Source organism: Eurypyga helias, unplaced genomic scaffold (genome assembly GCF_000690775.1).
Source record: "Eurypyga helias isolate BGI_N326 unplaced genomic scaffold, ASM69077v1 scaffold15655, whole genome shotgun sequence".
Taxonomy (NCBI): domain Eukaryota; kingdom Metazoa; phylum Chordata; class Aves; order Eurypygiformes; family Eurypygidae; genus Eurypyga; species Eurypyga helias.
The window spans coordinates 17,110-39,100 of NW_010249673.1; the positions used below are offsets into that span (position 1 = coordinate 17,110).

Consider the following 21,991-nt stretch of genomic DNA (forward strand, 5'->3'; position numbering starts at 1 on the left):
CTCAACCCGTACTGCAGAAGGGGGAGGCAAGGGGAAAATGGGTTGAAAATGGTAAAATGTTCATCTTTGAAGTTAGCGATCTGTTCATTTAAGAGTCCATAGGAGAGCTATGAATAAAATGCTGTGTATCCTGTGAAGTTAGTCAGCTGCATACGTGAATGTGGTGATTCACGATACCCACCTAACAGATCTAATTTCAGAAGAAACCGGTGCGGTACAGCGCAACATTTCATGACTGAGGGTCGTTTCGAAATAGCCAGTGTTTCAAAAATACCCTACATCTGCACTGTTGACTGGCTGAGGTTGAATGGCCTTACTTCCTTCCTGCTAAGAAAACAATCATGTAATCTGGTGGGGGAATATAAAGGCAAAACTGTGTGTTGTGAGTCACATCTGCGCTGTGGCTCTTCCAGTCCGGATCACTGGTGTGTTACAGACCTACATCACTTCTGTTTTAAACTGGCTTGCTGCTTAAGTCCCTGAAAGCTCTACAAAATAAGAATGTATTAGCCTTATTTTGCGTCTGAGGCACGGTACGGCGACCTGCAGTTATATGCCAGTGATGGATGTAATCCAAATTCCCAGAATCTTGGTTGTTATTATTAACCAGTGGAACTAAGAGGTTGGAGGCGGGGTCTCCCCACTGGCTGTCCCCAGCCACCGTCCAGAGCGGGTTTACCTCTTGCCTGTGTTGGAATTTCAAATTGCCGGCTTGGCTGCATTCTGCGTGCTTGTTGGCAGCGCTCCTGTGCAGTGGAGATGTCTGTCTGCCGCTGCCTGCACCCTCTGCCCTCAGAGGAAGACTCAGAGGGCTGAGATTTTGGCTAGAGCTTCTGCTGTGGTTTCTCTTTTTTGTGTTGATCGCCTGCTCTTCAGCTCTCGCTCTGCCCTCCAGCAGCTCTGCTCTCCTGCATAAGAACAAACGAGATGCGGTAGAAGTTCCTTTTTGAAACAAATGATGAGAAATGATACAAGCATGGAAATGATCTTAAATAATCCCTTTGCATTAATGAATGAATTCCTTTGTATGTCTACGACATGTTATAAACAAGTTATTATGCTTTTATGAATAACTGAGTACTTTCATGGGTGCAAAATGAAATCTGAGCACACAACAAAAAATGCCTAGACACTGAAATAACAATTTAATGGTTTATTTAGATTCCCAGTGTTTGTTTCCTTTTCTCTTTGTTTATTTATTTTTTGCTTGTTTGTCTGTAAGAACCTTCTCTGTCGTTTGGACACACTGGGTTTGCTCACTGGATGTCGTTCTCTAATGCTGTTTCCAATTCCTAATCAGTTGTCCTGCCCTTTAACTTCAGAGATCCTTGACACTGCACAAATCACCATTTACTCCTAAATTATGAAGTTAAAGAAAAAAAATGTGCAGACTTCTGCAGCTGATTATTTAAAAAGAAAAATCAGATTTCCTGTGACTGTTTCATTAACATTTTAATAATTACATTGAATATTCATGTGGTAGCTACTTGTATGGCATTCATCTGCATTTATGCATGTAATTGGTGGGATTTATTTTATTTTTCTGTTGTTTCTAATCTTTCCTAACTCCATGTTTAAACGATCACTGGAATAATTGATCATGATGCTCCTATCCATAAGGCTTCAGTGAGCTCTTCTAAATATTTACTCCTTAAGTCTTCTTGTTAGTTTATAATTTTATGATTTAGAATTTGTTCTTGCCAGCTTCGTTACTCCATCTGCTGTGGCCAAAAATCTCTTTCCGTGTGCATGGTTGTAATTAAATGATCTCTGTGGTCTTCAGCCATAGAAAATGCTCCATGACAGCAGTCAGGAAAGCTAGTGATTGTACACTGAATCTTCAGAAAAAATACAGTGCCAAGATGTTGATTGCTGGAATGATAGGGATGGAGCACAGAAAGTGGTACTTGGCAACTGCTTGGGGTTAATGGGAGTCTAAAACAGCACATAAAGGTACCTTCACATGTAAAATTTTCTGCACAGATTGAGCCAGATGGTGTGGTGAGCATGGCTGTGGTGTGCCTGTTGGGGCATCCATTATTTCCTCTTTCAATGGCAGTTCTGTCACCGGTTTCCAGTGGAAGGTTGGTGAAAAGGAGTAGGGCTCGTCTTTACCCCTAGCTGACAATCAAATAAGTGACTACTGTTTGCTCAGGAGCTGGTTGTCTTTTTCAGCACAGGAAAATGTGCCCAGCTCTTTCAAGACTAATCTCATGTTGGATTATTATTTATTTTCTTTTTTTACCCCACTCTGTCCTTTTCATCTGCGTATCTCTGCATTTTTCCTTTTCTCTCTCCATCTCCTCCTGCTCCTCTGCACAGACTGACAGCTTCATTTCCAACACCTTTCCTCTGCTGTCCCCAAAATAAGCAGTGAACTAGTTTTACCAGTGCATTTAAATTGTGTTGGGGCTATGCAGGCCTCACAGTTAGCAATAACTCTGTTGCTGTGGGTTGTATGATCCTCCAGACCACAAGGTGTAAAGGCTCCAGAGCAGATCTATTCCTCCATCCCAGCAGAAGATCCACTGTGAGCATGTCCCGGCAGGAGGGAGCAGGATGGGGACCCGTCCACAGGGTCCCCCCGCCTCAGGGCTCTCGTACAGAGCGGTTTGGGGCTGCTGTGGTTCTGTAGGAGCAGCTGCAACACACTGTGCTCTCAAAAAGAGCTGGGACCTGCACTCGGAGGTCTCTCTTCTCACAGACAGGCAGCATAGCTTGCTTCATTTGAGCAAACTTATACAGGTTCGGGAAAACCTTCAAAAGCCATGTGGACTTGTTCATGTGTGCCCTACTCTAGGTGATCCTGCTGTGACGGGGCTTCGACTAGATGATCTTCCAGTACCTGAAGGGGCTACAAGGAAGCTGGGGGGGACTTTTTACAAGGGCCTGTAGTGACAGGACAAGGGGCAACAGGTTTAAATTGAAAGTGGGGAGGTTTACATTAGGTATCAGGAAGAAATTCTTCTGGGAGAGGGTGGTGAGGCACTGGGACAGGTTGCCCAGAGAAGCTGTGGATGCCCCATCCCTGGAAGTGTTCAAGGCCAGGCTGGATGAGGCTTGGAGCAACCTGGTTTAGTGGAAGGTGTCCCTGCCCATGGCAGGGGCGTTGGAAGTAGATGGTCTTTAAGGTCCCTTCCAACCCAAACTATTCTATGATTCTATGATCTCTAGAGGTCCCTTCCAACCCCTACCACCCTGTGAACATGTAAGGCAGACGAGCGATGTAAAAGGAAGTCAGTCATTATTGAAGAACTTGTTTTTGTCTCGGGTATAAACCGCGGTGTCAGCGTGTGGATGTTTGCATGTGGTGAACCCTTTGAACTCCAATGCGTGCCACTGTTTTAAGTTAGCATTTCCAAATTAATAGCCAAAAAAGTTCAGTCTTCACCGTTACTCCTCTGAGGTAACTATGAAAATCGAGGCAATGCATCAGTTGGCACGTATTTGGGTTTCTTTTTTCCTTTGAAAGCATTACAACTGCAGTAGGAACCAACCATCAGCAAGTGAAGCTCATTTTCTTTGTAATACTCAGTAGAAGCCTCTGGTTTTAGCTGTAGGGTTTGCAATAAGAGGTGTTGATGATTGTACTCTGGAAACTGTTAAGAATTGCATTGATGTGTGAGACTTAAGGTTATCTGTTTCCTAACACCATTAGGGAAAACACAGGATCCCTTTGCCGGCCTAGTAAGGGTGTATTGCAGTAATTAGGATAACGGGGTTTTCATCAGCGCTTTGTTGGTTTGGTTTGTTCCATTCTCCTTGTGGCTGATGACAGATTCAGCAGAGTTCACTGCTTTTCAATTTAATAAATTAACTTGGAGGTTTCCCTGTGATTAGTTGGTAAAGTTGTCTAGTGAAGTGCGAGTTGACTGCAACGTCTGCAAACAGAATTACATGCTGATGAGATCCAGTAAAACTCAGTGATTACTGGGATGGAAAGCAGCAGTGTTTAAAGTGCCAGGCTCTAGCGTTTTGCTTTTTCTGTTTGGACAAGGTATAAGGATTTATTCAGTGTTAGTGTGTATCTCTTTCTTTAAATTACCTTTAATAAGCAGGCTGTCTCTCTGTTTTGTCAGGTTTCCAGCATGTGTCTGATGGCTCTCAGCTACAGGCATGTTTTTGTCTAACGCTCTCTGTTCAAAAGGAGCTTGGTGAGCTGTTGAGTAGGTGTTTTGAAAGCACCTTGACTGACAGCCTCCAGTACCCCAGGTGTCCCAAGATGATGTCCTCGTAGAAAATTGCATGTTTGATCAGGTGCTGCTTTGTTTCCCAGTCTCGGATCAATGGGTACCCTATTCTCCCCTGGCAGTAGTTGAGAGAGGGCAATTGCCAACCGTCACGGATCTGCATCCGGTTGTGGAACGAGAGCCTGCGGTGGTGGGCCCTGAACATACAAGGGCTGCCTTTCGCTTACAGCGCTGGCGTACGACTTCTTAAATGAAATACCTTGAAAAGAGGTGGTACTTTTGGGGCTCTGCCATTCAAATTAGAATGAAAAGGGAAATTGTTCTCTCTGGTGAGAACAGATGACTGGAATAGCCTCCTCTGCTTCGGGTCTGACGTTTTGTGATGTTGCAGGTAGAAGACAGCAGATGAGGTATTCAGCTTGACCTAGCGTCGGGGACCTGCTTGTCTGAGCAGTGATTATTTTAGGCAACGAAAGGGTTAAGTATGGTTGTAGCTGGAAGCAGAGTTCATGTGAGGTGCCCTGCTGGTAGCTAAGCACTGAGCTTTCCTAAACCTTTGCAGGAGTGACCTCTGACTAATCCCTGGATAAATCAGTTGCATAGTGCTGGCTCATCTTTGTGCTCCTCTGGAGTGCAATCTGTCATGATTTTGCAGCATGCACTGACCTCTGTTTTCTTCATTTGTATGTGGTGAGAGGTGTTACCATCAATTCATTATCTTTTCACCTTCTGCCATTTTTACAGTCAAGAGCTGTGTTTCCTGGATGCAATTAAAATGGCAAATGGTGCCGTTTGTTAATTTTTTAAAAAAGTGCATCTGCTGGTTTTGAGAGTATTGCAGAACATTTTCACCAAGCTGTTGTTGTAGAGGAACAAAAGATGCTTAAGAATTTGAGGTGTTTCAGAGTGACTGAGTTTGCAGCTGGAAGAGACTCAGGAGAATTCAGGTTACATATAATAGTAATATTTCACCTTCATTTGGCACTCTGCAGAGCAGATCTCGAAGTCCTCTGCAGAAGAGATCAGTATCATTATTTCCATTTTATAAGTTTGTGCTGGTTGGGGCTGGGGTGGAGTTCATTTTCTCCACAGTAGCTGGTCTGGGGCTGTGGTTTGGATTTGTGCTGGAAACAGTGTTGCTAACACAGGGATGTTTTCATTACTGCTGAGCAGTGCTGACAATGAGTCAAGGCCTTTGCTGCTCCTCACCCCAGCAGTGAGTGGGCCTGGGGTGCACAAGGAGTTTGGAGGGGACACAGCCAGGACGGCTGACCCCAACTGACCAAAGGGATATTCCAGACCATATGGCATCATGTTCAGCATATAATGCTGGGGGAAGGAGGAGGAAGAGGGCGATGTTGGGAGTGACGGCATTTGTCTTCCCAAGTAACCTTTATGTGTGATGGAGCCCTGCTTGCCTATGGGGAGTGGGGAATGTGCAGCTTTTGCTTTACCTTTTGAACTGCCTTCACCTCAACCCACAAGCTTTCTCAGCCTTACCCTTCTGATTCTCCTTCCCTCATCCTGCTTGGGGGAAGTGAGCGAGTGGCTGTGTGGGGCTTAGCTGCTGGCTGGGGTTAAACCATGACAAAGCTGACATGGGGAGTGGGAGAGCAACTTTAGTGAGTTCAGCAAGGCAGCAAAAGCAGGTCGTAGAGCCCCTGAATGGAAACTCCTGATCCAGTGTCTGATGACACCAGCTTGACAATAAAACACATGAAAAAGAGTACGTAATCAATAGTGCAGCAGTTAAGTGGGTTTCCTGGGAACATTCTCCCAAAGCTGACTTGATGTCAGTATACCAAAATTAACATGCTGTATTTTGCATGCCTTCATTTCCTGCATCATTAAGGATTCTCTGTGCCAGGTAGCGTGTGTTGCGTAATAACGTCGGCTTTCATGGGAGGCTTCGTGTTTTTTGGGCACTTCACAAGCATTTACCAAAGTCTGTCTCCTCCAATACTGGTATATCGATCTCTGCTGGTACAGAAGGCAAGTTAAGGCAGAGATGGTGTGCTGTGGCCGTGGATCAGCTGGATCAGCTCAGAGTTGGTCCTGGGCACTGAGCATCCAGCCCATGGTCCTGTGCTCAGAACGTCCTCTTTTCTCCAGCGGCTGAAGAAGGTGTCGGTGAGAAATGCGGTTAGGCTTAAAAGAACCAGTTAAATGGAAATCTGTTTAGAAATACGGTTAAAGGTGGTTTGTTGGACTGATGTTTCATGCTTATTAAAAATGAATGTGCTTACAGAGAGTTAATTTGCTGCTTGGTCGGGAGCAATCATGGTGACTCAGGTGCAGCCGAATGTGTCTCCGAGCGTGGCGTCGGTGGAGATGGGAACCTGTCAGGTCAGAGCCCGTTGGATCCAGCTGCTCAAACCGATGGGCACGGGGCACGCAGGGGGAACGGACCAAAAATGGGGCTGTTGTTGAGCGCAGGAGACGACGCTTGCTCCTGGGGCATAGCCCCTGGGAGCTCACTTTTTCTGTCCTCACCCCCCATCGCATCACCACAGAAGGGTGCAGAGCGCTTACAGTAATCCGTAGCGCTCGCGTAGCACTTTGCACATTCTGGGCGTTTTACAGAAGTTACTGTGTTAATCCACGCAACTGCCCTTCGAGGGTGGAAAAAATAATTATCTGTGTCAGGCCGCACCTTTTGGGATGCGCCGATGCAAGTGGATTTGGAGGCTTCGGCACTGGGAACGCCGGGATGACATGACTCTGTGGGGCGGGAGGGGTGTGCCTGCTGTGCAAAGGAGCACTGCATGGACGAAGCTTCAGAAATGAGGGAGAGGGATTTCCTGTGCTTCAGGGGAAGGCAGGATGCTGGGGTGGCATTTATCGGGGCCGCTTGGTCGCAAGGGACGCTTCTCCAGAGGAAGGCGACCTCCCAGGGCACAGGACTCGGTGGCTACATAAAGAGAGTGGAAGGATGCGCTTGTGTTCTGTGGGCTGTGGGAAGCAGTTGGAAAGGAAGGGGAAAACGGGGGTGCTTTCCCATATCCCGGAGCCAAATCCAGAAAAGGGGGATAACAGAACTTATTTAGGGCTGCAAAGCGCTTTGTGATTAAAATAATTTGTTCAGGAGGTTGACAAAGGGCAAGATGCTGCCTCCTGCCCTCGATAGAGAGCAGGGCTGCCCGGACCTGACCACTGCTGTCCTCAGTCGCTCTTAGAGAACTGCGGAATTAATTCTTATTTGTGTATTGAACAGTTAAATGACTTCTACTTGAAAAGCAGGTCCTGGGTTCGTAGAGTTGCCGGTTTTTCTAATGGCTCCCAACAGACGCTGCACGCCCTGGGCTGAATTTCAAAGGCCTTTGCCCCCAACAAGCGCTGCTGAACGTGCTCAGCCTTGTTCGTGGCCGCCCGACACGCATCGCGCTGGCTGGTGCGAAACCTGCCAGGGCCGGTGGGCTTTGCAGCCGCCTTTCATGTCACAGCAAGTGTCCAAAGCAGTTCTGGGCTTTGAGAAAAGCAAGTAAGTGAAACAATGGCAGCGTCACATGAAAGCGGAGCACCATTGCCCGAAGAGGGAGCCTGGGACCTACCCCGACGAGGACTGGGAAAGAGGGGTGTTGGGGAGAGCGCAGGCTGCTGAGGAAAAAGTCCGTGTGTCTCTTCCAAACCACATTTTTTGCTGAAAAAAGTGTGTTCTGGGAAAAAAAAAAGTGTATTTTGGTTTCAAGTTTGGAATTGCTGGTATTTTTAGGAAATTTCAACATTTATTGAAGTCAGACCTATTTAGCGAGCCTTCTGATGAGGTGTGCGAAACCTTCCCATTTCATCTTACACATGGGTTTGCCCTTTTGTTGCTTTATTTTCCCTGCATTTGTCCACTCTGCATCCTCTCTTCTATGTTAGCAGATGTCCAGTTCCCTGGAGACAGTGTCCCTTTAGCCTCCTCAGGCTGGCCGCCTGCACCTGGAAAGTTCCTTCCTAAATTTCTTAGGGAGTTAATCAAGCTGCTTTCTGTGAAGCTCACAAAACGTTCGATACTACAGAAAAACCTTAACTTTATATTGATTCCTGATGGATTTCACAAGAAAGGAGTTAAAAATCTTTTCTGTGGGTAGTTATTCCAAGGTGGAGTAAGCTGTTTGGAACGGATGGAGCGTTAGATGGGTTTCTCTTTTCTGTAGCATCAAAACTTGTAAGTTATTGGGGAACATCGATACAGCAGTTAGCGTAGTATTTAGCACTTCCACACTGCTTGTATTTTCAGTGCACCATGTAAACTTCTTCTAATTTACCTTATCAAGGAGGAAGTTATTGGGTATGATTTCCTGGGCTGCTGTTTTTGTTACAGCTGCCTCGTGGTGAGGAAAACCGGTCTTTATTAAAGAGTTTTGTTTAGTCATGCTCCCAGATAGAAAGATGTGTGAATGCTCTGACCGTGGATACTGCAGGTTATTTCGGTCATACACCGTCACGGATATGCAGCAGGGATGTTGAGAGATTGGTTGCAAAAAAATAGGATGCTTGTTTAGGTCAGAGTTATATTTGCATTGCTGGAGATGCTTAGTCATGTCAGCTGCATGTATGTCCGTGTATCCTTGCACAGTTTGGGAATCTGCTTGATGGTGTAGGGTGTAAAACTAAACCAGGTTTGCGTTGGCCCCTGGTGAATCCTGTGGCTGTCAGGGTAGCGGTAGTTGGTGGAAGTACAGCAGGTCTCAAGTATGCCAGCATTTCAGGATGAATCCTCGCTGACCTTTCAGCAGTGTCATTAGTTTTTCAGTTATTCCTTGGGTTGGTTTTCCTGCTGCCGTAATTCAGTCAGAGGTTGCTTCCCTGTGACTTTGCGTCGGGTTCTTTGATTATTCAAAATCCACTGGTTGGAAACTGTAAAGCAGTTTCAGACTTAGCATTTGCCTTCTCCCCACCGAAGCGCAGCAGAGGAACAGCACCGAGATCAAGCAGACCAGGCTGTCACTGCTAGGTTAATAAAAGTGATTTAGTGTTCTTTGTCTTGCATCGAAGTAATGCCTGAAGATCGCAGGTTCAGGTCTTTAGCAACAATTTCTGCTGTTTTGATTTAAATTAAAAATGAAACTGTCATATGACACGGGGTTGGTGCCCTTAGCCATAACTTAAACCTGTTATTCCAAAAGAAAAGAAGGAACCAGTAGCAACTCCACCAAAAAAAACCCAAGGCAGTAGATTTAGTTAAACCTCTCAGCGCTGGAGCCGTGAGGGGAGAAGATGTCCTGAAGGTAGAGTGTGGCCTTCAAACCACCCCGATGAGGAGCTTCCTTAAAAACGTCAGCTCCCTGGCAGTGTCCTCAAGGTTAACAAACGTAGGTGATTTAGGATCAAAGGCACAGTTAAGTGCTAATGTTCTTCTCATCAAATTGCCCTGTTATTTGGTCTCTTCATTTCCTATTAAGGATATCTCGCTCTGATCTTTTCTGCCAAGCTCATCTACGTTCTATGGCACTGAGACAGCTCAACTTTGAAGTAGCTCATTGCAGGCAAGCATTTCAAAATCCACATCAGAATCTTTTAACATCGGCTGTTAATGATACACACTTACCAGGCTGAGGTGCTGGCGACTCGGGTGTGGATGGGTTGATATGAATGTTGAGGTTGATGTCAATAATTCTATATTCCTTTTGTTCCCAGGCTGATGTTTTTGTGGTGTGTGTGCTTCTGTACCTCTATTGGACATTATTTGCTGTGGAGTCATGAGTCTGAAAGACTCAATCAAGTGATGCCTCCGATGCATCGGTCATAGGAAGCAAAAAAACACAAAAACAATGTTGTGCTTTGATGATTCAATGGAATAGCTCTGGGCTGCTTTAATCCCCTCTGAAATGCTTATTGATGGGTAGGGTTTTAACTGTTTTAGTGGTCCTGCTTCAGAGAGGGACTTTCTGTTGGTACACAGGAAGAAGGTAAACAAAGATATCTGCAGGGATTTTCAGTCTGTATGCCTTGATTATCCTGATCTCTTCGGACAGTTTGCTATGGAAATAACGGCGGTGATGCAGTAAGCGGTTTCAGGTTTTGTGGGAACCAGCTTCAGGGAGTGTAGTGGTCTTAAGGAATGAAAATTGTTTGAAAATTGGCAACTCTGCCCTCAGTGTTAGTAGCTTTAATGTTTAGTTTCTTGCACTTTTTTGTCTTTTTTGCCTCTATTTTTCTACTGATCAACTGAAGTCATTAAAAGCTGCCTTAGATACTGACAGCTGCCAGTGATTAGTGAGTGTTGCTGCAGCACTCTGCACACATTGAAGGTGCCCAGTGACAGTCTTCCTCTTCCTTCCACTGAAGCTGGTAGCTGTGGCCTCATGGGAGTAGCGTTTCCTCCATTCCGAGCCCTTCAGAAAGCATCTCCCTTGGATTTCTGTCAAATACAGGATTTAAAGTTAGTAGTAGTCAATGCTGTTTAAAGTACTGCCTTAAGATACAAGCACATCCTCAACCAAGGGGTTTTTTCACGTCTTGAAAACAAGTTATTTTTTAAAACCACTTTCTGGTTCCTTTTGCGCTGCAGTTTCATTCATATTCTGCAGAACCCTTTTCTTCACGCAGGGTGTCTCAGGTCAGTTTGTAGCACTCTTTGTTCCCCATAGCTTCTGCTCAAAGGAGGTTCAGCAATCTTCAGTGTTGAATTTTGCAGTGATTTTTCAAGGCATAAAAGGTCTGCTGGAATGTAGGTTGTAATCTCAAGCTTCCAGGGGGTAGGTGAGTCTCCATCTATTCTGTTTTGGCACACTGACAGCAAATTTCCTCGTCAACATATTGCCCGTTGGCAGCATTTTGTAGGCAAAGGAAAATTGCCTTTAAAATTTACCAGCCTACACCCAAATCTGTTTCTGTCCTTTACCAGAGTGATGACATGAAAAATTAGTGACATTTATTGCTCATTCCGTGGCCATTACTTGTCATAAGGAGTGGAGTTGCGTGTGGCTTGGATATGGCATCTGAAGAAGACCTTTCAAAATTAAACATCAGCATTATTTTATTGATAGATAACACTATTTTAAATCATCAGTTATTTATTCCATAGTGTGTTACTGTTCTTTTATTTGGCCAGAATTAGCTGTTACCCTCGTGACTCTTAAAAGTAGAGGCCTGAGAGAATAGATATGGAAGATTTTGGAATCGGGTCCCCTGCTATTGCGAGCGATCTCAGCCTGTCATTTCACATAGAATCATAGAATCACTAGGTTGGAAAAGACCTTAGAGATCATCCAGTCCAACCGTATCTGTCCGCCACTAAACCATATCTCTCAGCACCTCATCCACCCGTCTCTTAAACACATCCAGGGATGGTGAATCCACCACATCCCTGGGCAGCCTCTTCCAGTGTGTGATAACCCTTTCGGTGAAGAACTTCTTCCTTACAACCAATCTAAACCTCCCCTGGCGCAGCTTGAGACCATTCCCCCTCGTCTGATCATCTGTCATTAGGGAGAAGAGACCAACACCCACTTCTCCACAACCTCCTTTCAGGTAGTTGTAGGCAGTGATCAGGTCTCCTCTCAGCCTCCTCTTCTCAAGGCTAAACAAGCCCAGTTCCCTCAGTCGCTCCTCATAAGACATATCCGCCAGACCCTTCACCAGTTTTGTGGCCCTTCTCTGGACACGCTCCAGGACCTCAATGTCTTTCTTGTAGTGAGGGGCCCAAAACTGAACACAGTACTCGAGGTGCGGCCTCACCAGTGCCGAGTACAGGGGGAGAATCACATCCCTGGACCTGCTGGCCACGCTGTTTTTGATACAAGCCAAGATGCTGTTGGCCTTCTTGGCCACCTGGGCACACTGCTGGCTCATGTTCAAATGGCCGTCAACCAACACCCCCAAGAAGAAGGTGAAGTAGTATTGCATAGGTAATGGATTGGAGCATCGGGTCGGTGTCACACGTAACGCTGTTGCCCTACTTACTGGTTCCATTGGCTGGAAGGTTTAATTATAGCTATTTTCTGACTGGTGACAAGTGCTCAAAAGGTCAGGTCAAAGGTTGGTGGCTAATGATTTAGCTAAAAATAACTCCCGAAGTGTTATTTATACCTGAGAAAGAACTCAGGGTATTGTTGCTTGTGTTTTCTGGGGATGTTTTCCTTTGTTTTGTTTTGGTGTTTTCTGTTTGGTTGTGGTTTTTCTTTCTTTCTTTTTTTTTTAATGCAGCCTGACAATGAAAATGTCATTTGGCATAAGCAGAGGTTGTATTTTAGACTGTCCATTGCTAATACCAAGCCATTAAAAATAATTCTCACCACATTTCATGTGCTCTCCAAGGTATGTTGATTCTCTTTTCCTTGTTATTTTCTTTTCAATGTGGCACTTCTGTTTCTTCGAAGTTTAATGACATGGGAGAGCTGCCTGGCAGGACTACCCCACCCTCCTTCTTGAACGACGAAGCATCTTGCTGGCTGTGGTAGGACGTCCGTACGCCAGGTCTCCGCCAGGTTGTGGCCGTAGCTCATCCCCCGCTGCTGTGGCCCGCGGGGTGTTGTGTCACGCTGTCCTTTCTCCCAGTGTCGAGTGGCATCTTGGCCGTCTGGTTGTGTTTTCCTTTCTCTCTGCCAAAAAGCAGAAAGAATAATACGCTGGAGGACGGTCACTCCAGTGTGTTAAAGCGAAACAATGGACTAATGTACTTCCGCAGACAAGAGCGGCTCTGAGCGCGGATGGAGGGCGGGCAGGGCGACACGGGGGGCCCGCTCAGACGGTGAGCGAGCCCTTTGTTCCTCCTGATTGCTGTAGCTGTGCAGACACAGATGCCCGAAGGCAGCAGCCTTCGCGGCTCGCGCGGAGCCGGCCGTATCGTCTCTGGCGTCGATGTACTTACACTGTAATGTCACAGTGCATCCCTTATCCCTGAGCACATGCATGAGCGCGAAGGAGAAGGGTACGTCTTTGTGTCTTAGGACATGGGGGAAGGAAACTCTCGGGTAATTAACAACAGTACTCCTAAAGAGAAATCATTTCAACCTCATTATTTCATTATTCCTTTGAAAACATGGAGCTCCCTCCCTGCAGTGCCCTCAGTGTTTCCTACACTGAGCTCCCCAGGCAGGACTGGGGACTGCGGAACCGGCGTGGGCTTTCCACGCTCACACACACATCCTTCAGGGCTGTGGCAGCTAGGGTGAGACACCTTCATTTCGCCACTACTCTCCTGCCCACGCTGTCTCTGTTGGCCGTTTTGTCAGAAGTCTAGTACTGAGGTTGCGTTACTTTGTTTTCCGCGAGCCTTCCGCGCTTCGGGCACTAGGCCAAAAATAGGCTTAATCATCAGAGGATAGGTTTCACAGGACTTGAGCTTCGTGACTCTTTGTGTGTTTAATGATATTTAATACATGAAACAGAGCTGTTGATGTACAAATGAGAAGCTTGTTATGTCGTTGCCCGTCTCCTGGGTCAGGCAGCTCCTGAAATCAGACCAGAAGTTTCATACAATGGTGCGGTCGGTTCTTTTTCTGTGTGAAGGAGCGGTGGGGGAGTAAAAGAAAGAGCACAGCCAGCCCTGTGAAGAAGCTGTTCTCCATTTTTTACCCACTGCAGGAACTGTCTGCGTGGGATGACAGCTGTTACTGGTTGTCCCATTAGGTCTTTGGCTGGACTTGTCTCCTGTCCTTCGGCTGCTCTTCTTGAACGTGGGCACCCGTACGCCTCGTGCCGCCTCCCGGCGAGCAGGCTGTCCCTCGTGCGTGCCTGCCCGCTGCCAGCGGACTCGGGGACCGGGGAAGAAGCAAGAGAAGGGGGAGGGTCCCAGAGGCGGATGGGTTCGTTTTCCCAAGGCCAAGGCTGGCAACTCCGGCCGTTCACTCTGCGTGGCCTGGACTGCCCGCAGCCTGGAGTTGAGCCGAATGGTTGTGCTTTCCCACGGCTCCCCCGCCGAGCCCGAGAGCGTGGTGCTTGTGGGGGCGTGAGCTGTGCTGTCGTCCTTCGCACCTATCACGTGGTGCGTGTAATACAGAAGTCGAGAACATAAAATTGCTTTCGTCGTCTTAACGCTTTCCTGTTAAATTTAAAGCAGCACCCAGCCATTTAAAGTCATTTCCTTTCACCAAAATATGGAAAAACCTGCTTCAGCCGATGCCTTCAAGTGGGTTGAACGAACGCCACCTGGGCTCTGCTGGAGACACGTGCCGTAGCCACTGGCTCCTTTAGCCTCCGTCTTCGGGCAGCACGCAGTAGGTATTGGAGTCGCGCTCTTCTATGGGGGCCGGGGGATGTTTCTGAAGATGGGTAACATCTTGAGAGTAACACCGTGAGCTGTCACTGAGCTGCTTAATTTCATCAGCAGCCTTTTTTTGGCCATCTCAGAAAGAGAACCCCAGATCTCGTGGAGTACCTTTAGTCTACAGAAACCACAAACAGTTTCTCCACGCGCATTTCTTTGCCTCCCCTGCACAGACTGCATTTACTGGTGGCCTCGGCAGGCGTTTGGAGGCCGTGCAGATGGTGTACGTGCTGCCTGAACACGCGTGTGCCCGAAATCTCAGTCACAGTTCCTGTGCTGTAAGTGCAGCCTGGTCGGCAGCTTGGTCAGACTTTCTGTGTTCCAGTTCCAGCTCTGAAAATCTCTGGGGTAAAATTGTATTCCTTCTTTACTTTCCAGTGTGGGAGATAAAGTTAACCTCACCCAGCTCATAGGAGTGTTTTGAAATGCCATTCATTTTAACTTCTTTTGCTTTGGAAATAAAAAACACTGTATAAAACATGTACAGCCTTTATTTGAAAAGATTCAGGCAACATGCATGCTAATTTCTATCCTTGTTGTTTTGTAGTGTGTTTATTTTCATGCAGTTGGGATTTATGGGTAGAGTCCTATTTGACATGAGAGAAAATTGGTTTAGTGGCAAGTGGAGATTATCTTTTCTGACCGGTGACAAATGCTCAAAAGGTCAGGTCAAAGGTTGGTGGCTAATGATTTAGCTAAAAATAACTCCCGAAGTGTTATTTATACCTGAGAAAGAACTCAGGGTGTTGTTGCTTGTGTTTTCTGGGAGCCGGCTGCTCGGTCGCTACCGGCCTGGTTTCTGCCACGTGCCTCGACACCGTTGCAGTGTTGCTGACATTTAGGCAGGGGGGGGTGGTTGCCAAGTTGGGGAGACAAAATAAGTGCCCTTGGGAGAATGGCTGGTAATTAACACGTCTTTGTGTTTCAGAGATGAGCGAAATCAGTCGATCATTGTCAGTGGGGAGTCTGGAGCGGGAAAGACCGTCTCTGCTAAGTATGCCATGCGGTACTTTGCCACGGTCAGTGGGTCTGCCAGTGAAGCCAACGTTGAGGAGAAAGTCTTGGCCTCCAACCCCATCATGGAGGTAAGAGAGCTGCTGCACTAACCCCCACCTTCCAGCTGCACTTACTATGCTGGGGTTAACAAAAACATTCAGTGGAGAGAGCGATCCATACTGGTTTTAAGGATCAAAGAGCCTAGAATAAATATATTTTACAATTTTCTTTTTAATCCATTTACCAGGAGGTGCTTTAGGCATCATTTTGTGCAGTATTTATGAAAGATTGAGAATTGGAAGGTAACGTTTCAGTGTTGTTAGTGCATTTCACATAACAACGCATTTTCTGTATGAATACTGTTTTAAATCTGTCCAGCTTTGTACCACTGGTTTTTCCCAGACCACAGGCCAAATGCAAGAGCAGAAGAGTGCTTTTGTGTGTCAAATTCCAAAGAGGATTAAAACTTCTGGTCTTACCCACCAAACATGTACAGCACAGACCGGGGCAGGTGCACTATGAGGTTGAATAAAGCCGATGTTCAATTTTAGGAAATGGGATTGGGGAAGGCAGACAGTGAAGGCAAAGCTACATGAACCGCACACGGTTTCTTTCAGAGGGGAAAAACGACAGAAGACGTAATCTTGCCATAATTAGCTCAGACGAATGTTTCTATACTGGAAATTCGTGTAACTAACTGTAGGCAAGTCCCAAAGCTTGGGAGCGTCGGTGCTGGCAACAGGCCGGGAGATAACATGTGCAGATCCCTCCTGCTTCAGGACCTCTGTTCTCCAGGAAGCTCAGGAGATGCTGTAATTCTGATGTCGCGGCCATGCAGAAAACGTTTCTTAGGCTCGTCTGAATTGTTTTTTGTGCCTTTGCCTTTGCGTAGATTCAAGTTGTAGCTGAAGTTAAGGAACTGTGTTAAGAAATGATTCACCAGAGAGAAACAGTCTTGGGGAATTCCTTGAGAGAAGTTCATGATACTCAAACTATAGCTGCCCCATGGCAGTTGTGTGTGTGCTGTCACAAGGTAATTGTGCCTGGTTTGTGGTGCTGTGTGGTGTTTTCAAACTGTTTTGTGGGATGAAACAAGCTGTGCCATGATGAGCAGTGGGGTCTGCTGTTGTGGGATTCCCCGTGTTGAGCTGCTGGGGGTTGCCAGGGAGCTGAGCTGGTCTTTGGCTGCACCTGCCTCAGTGGGAGCATCCCGGGCCCTGGCAGCCGTCTAATCCCAGAGCGCTCCTTCTGCTGCTCCAAGGTTTGCCCTGAGTGTCGGGCCAACCTTGGCTGTGGTGAGAATGGGTGCGTGGCTGACGGCCAGGGTCTGCCCTTCCCTGCCTGTCACGGAGGTGGTGCCTGGCCAGGCAGGCGGCCGCATCCTCAGCGCCCGTCTGCCAAGTGACCGCGGCGGTGAGACCCCACAGGGTGGGTCTGCAGTTTGCTGTTGGTTTGCTGAAATACAAACTGTCCAAGGGTTTCCCTGCGCCACGTCTCTTGTCTGGTCTCAAGGCCTAAACCAACTATCCTTCTCTCCCACTGCTTGGCCCCCACCTCCTGGTCAGTGGCCATGAGCTCACCAGGAGTTGTCCGATTTAATTTCCACAGATTCACACTGAGGATGAGGAATAAACTTTCCATTTATCCAGTAAGAACAATGGTGGGGCTTTATTTTTTAGGGATGACAACAATTCATGAACCTGGGTATATCTCAAATTTCACTTACTTTGAACATTGTTATAATTGGATGAAAGTTATCCTTTTAACTTCAAACACCTGAATTTTAAACAAGCTTTAGAAGGAGTGTTGTGAAGTCTGGTCTTGAGACAGACTCTGGGATAGCAAAGTTCATGTTTCAAACTCTTTGGTTGATAATTCAGAAGAAATACTAATTAACCCATGTAGCTTAGGAAGAAAACGAGTAATTAATTTTAGAGACTAGAAACTCCTCATTTGCTAAGTTGATTGTAAAATCTTGAAGCAGAAGGTCATTTTGGCTTTTAATTTCTATTTGGATAACCTAAACATCAGCATTTCATGAGCTACTATCATTACTGTCAGGATTTCACATCATCTTTGCCTGCTAAATACTCTGTAACATCAAGTGACCTCATACATTACTAGCAACGGTTTGAATAATGAGTTTTGCAGTCAGTAACTATGTACAGTTTTCCTATTGCAAATGTGGAAACTGTCAAGTCTTAAAAACTCATCTTTGTATCATTCCCTGCCTCTCATTCTGTGTTACCCTGTGTAACTGTGCAAGTTGTGCAGCTGAGTATGCACTTGGTAAGCAATCTTGTAATACCAAAGACTTTCTTAACAGATTTTATAAGTAACACACCTTGGAAAGTAATAACTGGTTTGTGAAAATAATGTAATATTTTATTGCTACCACCACCACCAAAATGTGTCACAGTAGCAATAATTGGTTTCTGGAAGCTGAGTCCCTGCTTCCTGTGCTGTACCTGGCTAGCCCTTAGCCACTCTCTCGCCTTTGTCTGCGGCTTTGGAATACTGATACTCGCCTATTTGCTCTGGTTTGTCTTTCCCAAGTTTGCTTGCATCCCAGAGTTCCTCCGTGAACTCGGAAGCCAGGACGTAGACACAACTCCTGGGTTACGGTGCGCTTGGCGTTAGGTACCTGAGAGCACACAGACAGCGGCGTAGGATAAAGGCAGCGTGCTCTATCTGAGTGACTCCAAACGCCATTCCCTTTGATACTGAGAGATCTTTAGGATTTCTTTGGAAGGTGAATTGCTGTATGATGTCTAAAACATGGTCTGATTGGGAAGAGAAAATCCTTTTCATTGGAATTCCACCTGTTGTGATTTGCATGCCTTGAATTCCAATACATTCACCTGTTGAGGGGTGAACGCTGGCGAGGTAAGGCCAAGGGGCACCAAGAGCATTTAGGAACCACAGTCACCATTTGCCCTGGGCATCCCAAGACCATGTACTATAGAAGCAACACATTAAATATTTTTTTCCGGTGTATGAGCTGTACTGAATTAACCTAAGAAAGTCAGGCGTGTGGGGCAGCACTGAAGACTCTCCGAGTCAGTCACCAAGCTGCAGTGGGACGGACTCAGTTGAAGGCAAGTGACACAAGTCTGCACAGGTCAGTTTTTAGGTTATATTTAGGCAGAGGGTAAATATTTTATGATACGTTTGCAGTAGTAGTTTGGAACTGTGGTTGATGGTAGAGTAGTAATGATCGTAATAAAAGCCGACGGAACACGGGGGCTGTTTGCTGGACAATGGGGTTACGAGAGGTAGACTTGGAGAGGTTGCGAGTCCTGTACGTACAGCTGTACACACACACACAGGGTGGAATAATTGTTGTAGTTTTACTAAGTCCTTAAAAGAAATCTGGGTGTATGCGAGGGTTCTGTTGGACTCTTGAATTCCTTTTAAAAGACTTCAGAGAGCAATAAAGGATTTGTAGCTGGAACGTTAGACTACGTGGGAGTGACATCATTGCTAGGAGGATCAGCTCCCAATCCTGCATTAGCAAAATAACCGTATTTTGATGTGACTTTCTGATGAGGCAGCAATTGCTCTTTATTAAATTCTTGATTGTTTTGAAACCAGGACATAATTAATGTTGTTGAGTGTTTGAGCCACGTAGATGATTTGATAATTTCATAAAGCTGTTTAACCTTTATAATATTCCCCTTTTTCAGTCTATCGGAAATGCCAAAACCACGAGGAACGACAACAGCAGTCGCTTTGGGAAGTACATTGAAATTGGGTTTGATAAGAGGTATCGAATCATTGGTGCTAACATGAGAACTTACCTCTTGGAAAAATCCAGAGTGGTGTTTCAGGTAATACTGCTGCACTCGTCGTCTTGTACGTGTTCTTGAATTATTCCTCTTTGTGCAGAGCATTTTGGGAAGGCTGCGTGTGCACGAAGACGAAGTACTCCAGTGCACTGCTAGGTGTGAGTTGTGCTTACCGTGGTATTATAGCGCAGGGCGGAAACCCCTGATGCTCAAGAAGAGCTCTGTTGTGGTTGGTAAAGCTGCCACCTTGGGTCGCTTGCAAGCTCTTGTTACAGCCCACTGCTGTCGCAATAATTGCGAGTGTGTCTTAACTGCCATTATTTAGGCAAATGAGAATGTGTAATTTCACCTTTCTTGAACTTCTCATTTTGGTATTTCATACCTGAACTGCTCCACCACCTTTTTGTCTCCCACGCTTCCCCTCTGTCTTTGCCTGCCTTTTGGTCCAGAGCTCGGTACAAATGGATTACCCAGGTCTGGCTGCCCAAAGTTACGAATCAAATAGTTGTCATTTGCATCGTAACTGTTGTGTACCTCAGAAATAAGAGAGACTTCTTGCACGTGGTTTAGCTGGAAGAGAGTCTTTCCCCCCCCCCAGCCCCCTTTGGGTTTGGTTTTTTATTTTTTTTTTTAAAGTGATGAAATTTAGTTCAGAATTATGGTGTTGGTCATGAGTCATAACCTCCTGAGCTGTGTTTGTCCTTCATTTTAAAATTCCAGCTTTGCCTTGGCAAGAAAGATACTCCCTGTACCAGCTTACTACAAATGCTGAGGCGAATGGTATTAGTTATTTTTGGAAAATGAAAAGCTCTTAAATATGATCATTTCTACCCACCCATAGAACCCTGATCTATATTTAATAGTAATCCACAGTTCTCATAAGTGAAATTATACTTTTTTTTTTTAAATGCTTCTTGCTGTTGAACATGGATTAAATGAATCGTGACGGAAACGATAGGTGACAATTTATCTTTCCTTTTTCCATGTGGCTTCTGTGCTCTTAATGTGTGATGCTAGAGAAGGCAGCAAGCCTAGTAGTTCTTTTCTACCTGTGGATGTTTCTGGCACTTGTTGTGAAAAATAATCAATTCCTTTCTTTTTAAAGGCAGAAGAGGAGAGAAATTACCACATCTTTTACCAGCTTTGTGCCTCTGCAGCATTACCTGAGTTTAAAACTCTACGATTAGGTATGAAATTCACTTTCACTGTGTTGTGCAATTGTAGGTACAAAGCAGCATCTCTGAGCTTTTTGAGACACAGAACCAAAGGAAGAATTGCTGCCTCTTAAATTCTAAACTTTCAAACCTCCAAATAACAGAATACATTGAAAATAGCAAAAATTACACATATCAGACTTCGTGGGTTTTACATAAAATGAAAGTCACAGATTTGTTTATTCAGCATGCTAGAAGACACTGTAATCAGTAGGACTTACTGTGTCCTGGATTCCCAAGTAGCTTTCCGGTGGTGAGGATGAAATTCTCTTTTCTTGGTCCTTTAAAAACCTTCTTTCCATGGCTCCAGCTACTAGAGAATTGCACTATTTCTGTTATAAGCACTCAAAAGGCTTATTTTGCATCTGCATACTTCCACTTGGGCTGTAACCAACAGTTACTTAACCATCTCTGGCGGTCACAAAACTGATAAGTGAAATTTTTCATTTTTCAAATCAGAATGTTGATAAAGGAAAGGTTTCTCATTTAATAAAACTGGTACTTTGTGAAAGAAAGGCATGATGGTGACCTTGGGACGGGCAATCACCTCATCATTTTGAAAATTCAGTATAAATTTCAGTGCTTCTGGTCTGTTTTTAAAAGTTAACTTCAGAGTGGGAGAACTGCAGAGCCTGCCAGTGCTGATGTCTGGAATACTGTTCTGGTTTTAAAGCGTTTCTGTGCCATCCTGGCACATTTAGGATTCACATCTGCTGACACAGGAAAGAGGAACTGATGTAATTATAACTAAAGAAGCCATTTAGCAGACTCCTTTTTCAGTGTTCTTGAAATCTTAGCGGAGCAGAAGAAAAGGAGTCTGTTAGTGCAGCTGGAAGCATGGCCACTGGAACCGTAGGAATTCACTCGGTACCCAGGAGGGCTACTGCTCTCTCAGTGAAGCCCACTGGGAATGAAGCTATCACTTCTCCAGCCACGACTGCTCAGCCAGATGCTCATAAGACTAAACCAGATCATAAATTGGAAACGAGAAGAAAATGGGTAAAATAGAACTTGTAAAATATCCTGATGCAGTAACAGCTTAGCAATATCTGCCACAAAATTCCCAAGTGCTGCTGCTGTCAGCTCTGCAAAATGTACTGACGTGCTTCAAGTCATGGATGCTGCCAGGAGCAATTTCATCGTTACACACGTGCCGTAAATTCCTGCATCAGCACGCGTGACAGATCTGGTTTTTCTTTTACAGGGAATGCAAACTACTTTCACTATACGAAGCAAGGGGGAAGCCCTGTGATCGATGGTGTCGATGATGCTAAGGAAATGGTGAACACGAGGCAAGCCTGCACTTTGCTAGGTAATTTTAAAACATGGTCATACTCCAAATCCGATATACCGCCAGGTGTTTTCTACGCTGTTTGTGTACATTTTCTTCATGCTCTCTTGTGTTTAAAAAGCAGGAGAGTTTGATAAACTTTGGGTCTGAGATACTTTTATTGCATTGGGAAGGTATTTTAGTTGCAGTGGAATGGCAGTCTAGTGTGGGAGGAGCCCGCGTTACATGAGCATAGATTATGGATTCCCTTGGCAGGGTTGGAAGTCTCTGACAAAGCACTTTGAAGCAGCACGTACAGGCTGGGTGGAGAGTGG

General features: G+C 45.6%; 1 protein-coding gene across 1 annotated transcript in view; it reads left to right on the plus strand.

The window, feature by feature from the left end:
• The window catches only part of LOC104505093 (unconventional myosin-Va-like), a gene marked incomplete at its 3' end in the record, with an annotated part of 37,341 nt that extends 15,643 nt beyond the window's left edge, over nucleotides 1-21,698 (plus strand). Inside the window, exons 5-8 of the mRNA XM_010151454.1 lie at nucleotides 15,317-15,473; nucleotides 19,071-19,214; nucleotides 20,278-20,359; nucleotides 21,591-21,698. Coding sequence (XP_010149756.1) covers nucleotides 15,317-15,473; nucleotides 19,071-19,214; nucleotides 20,278-20,359; nucleotides 21,591-21,698 — 491 coding nt within the window. The remainder of the gene's footprint in view (nucleotides 1-15,316; nucleotides 15,474-19,070; nucleotides 19,215-20,277; nucleotides 20,360-21,590) is intronic.
• Between the last annotated feature and the right edge of the window lie 293 nt (nucleotides 21,699-21,991).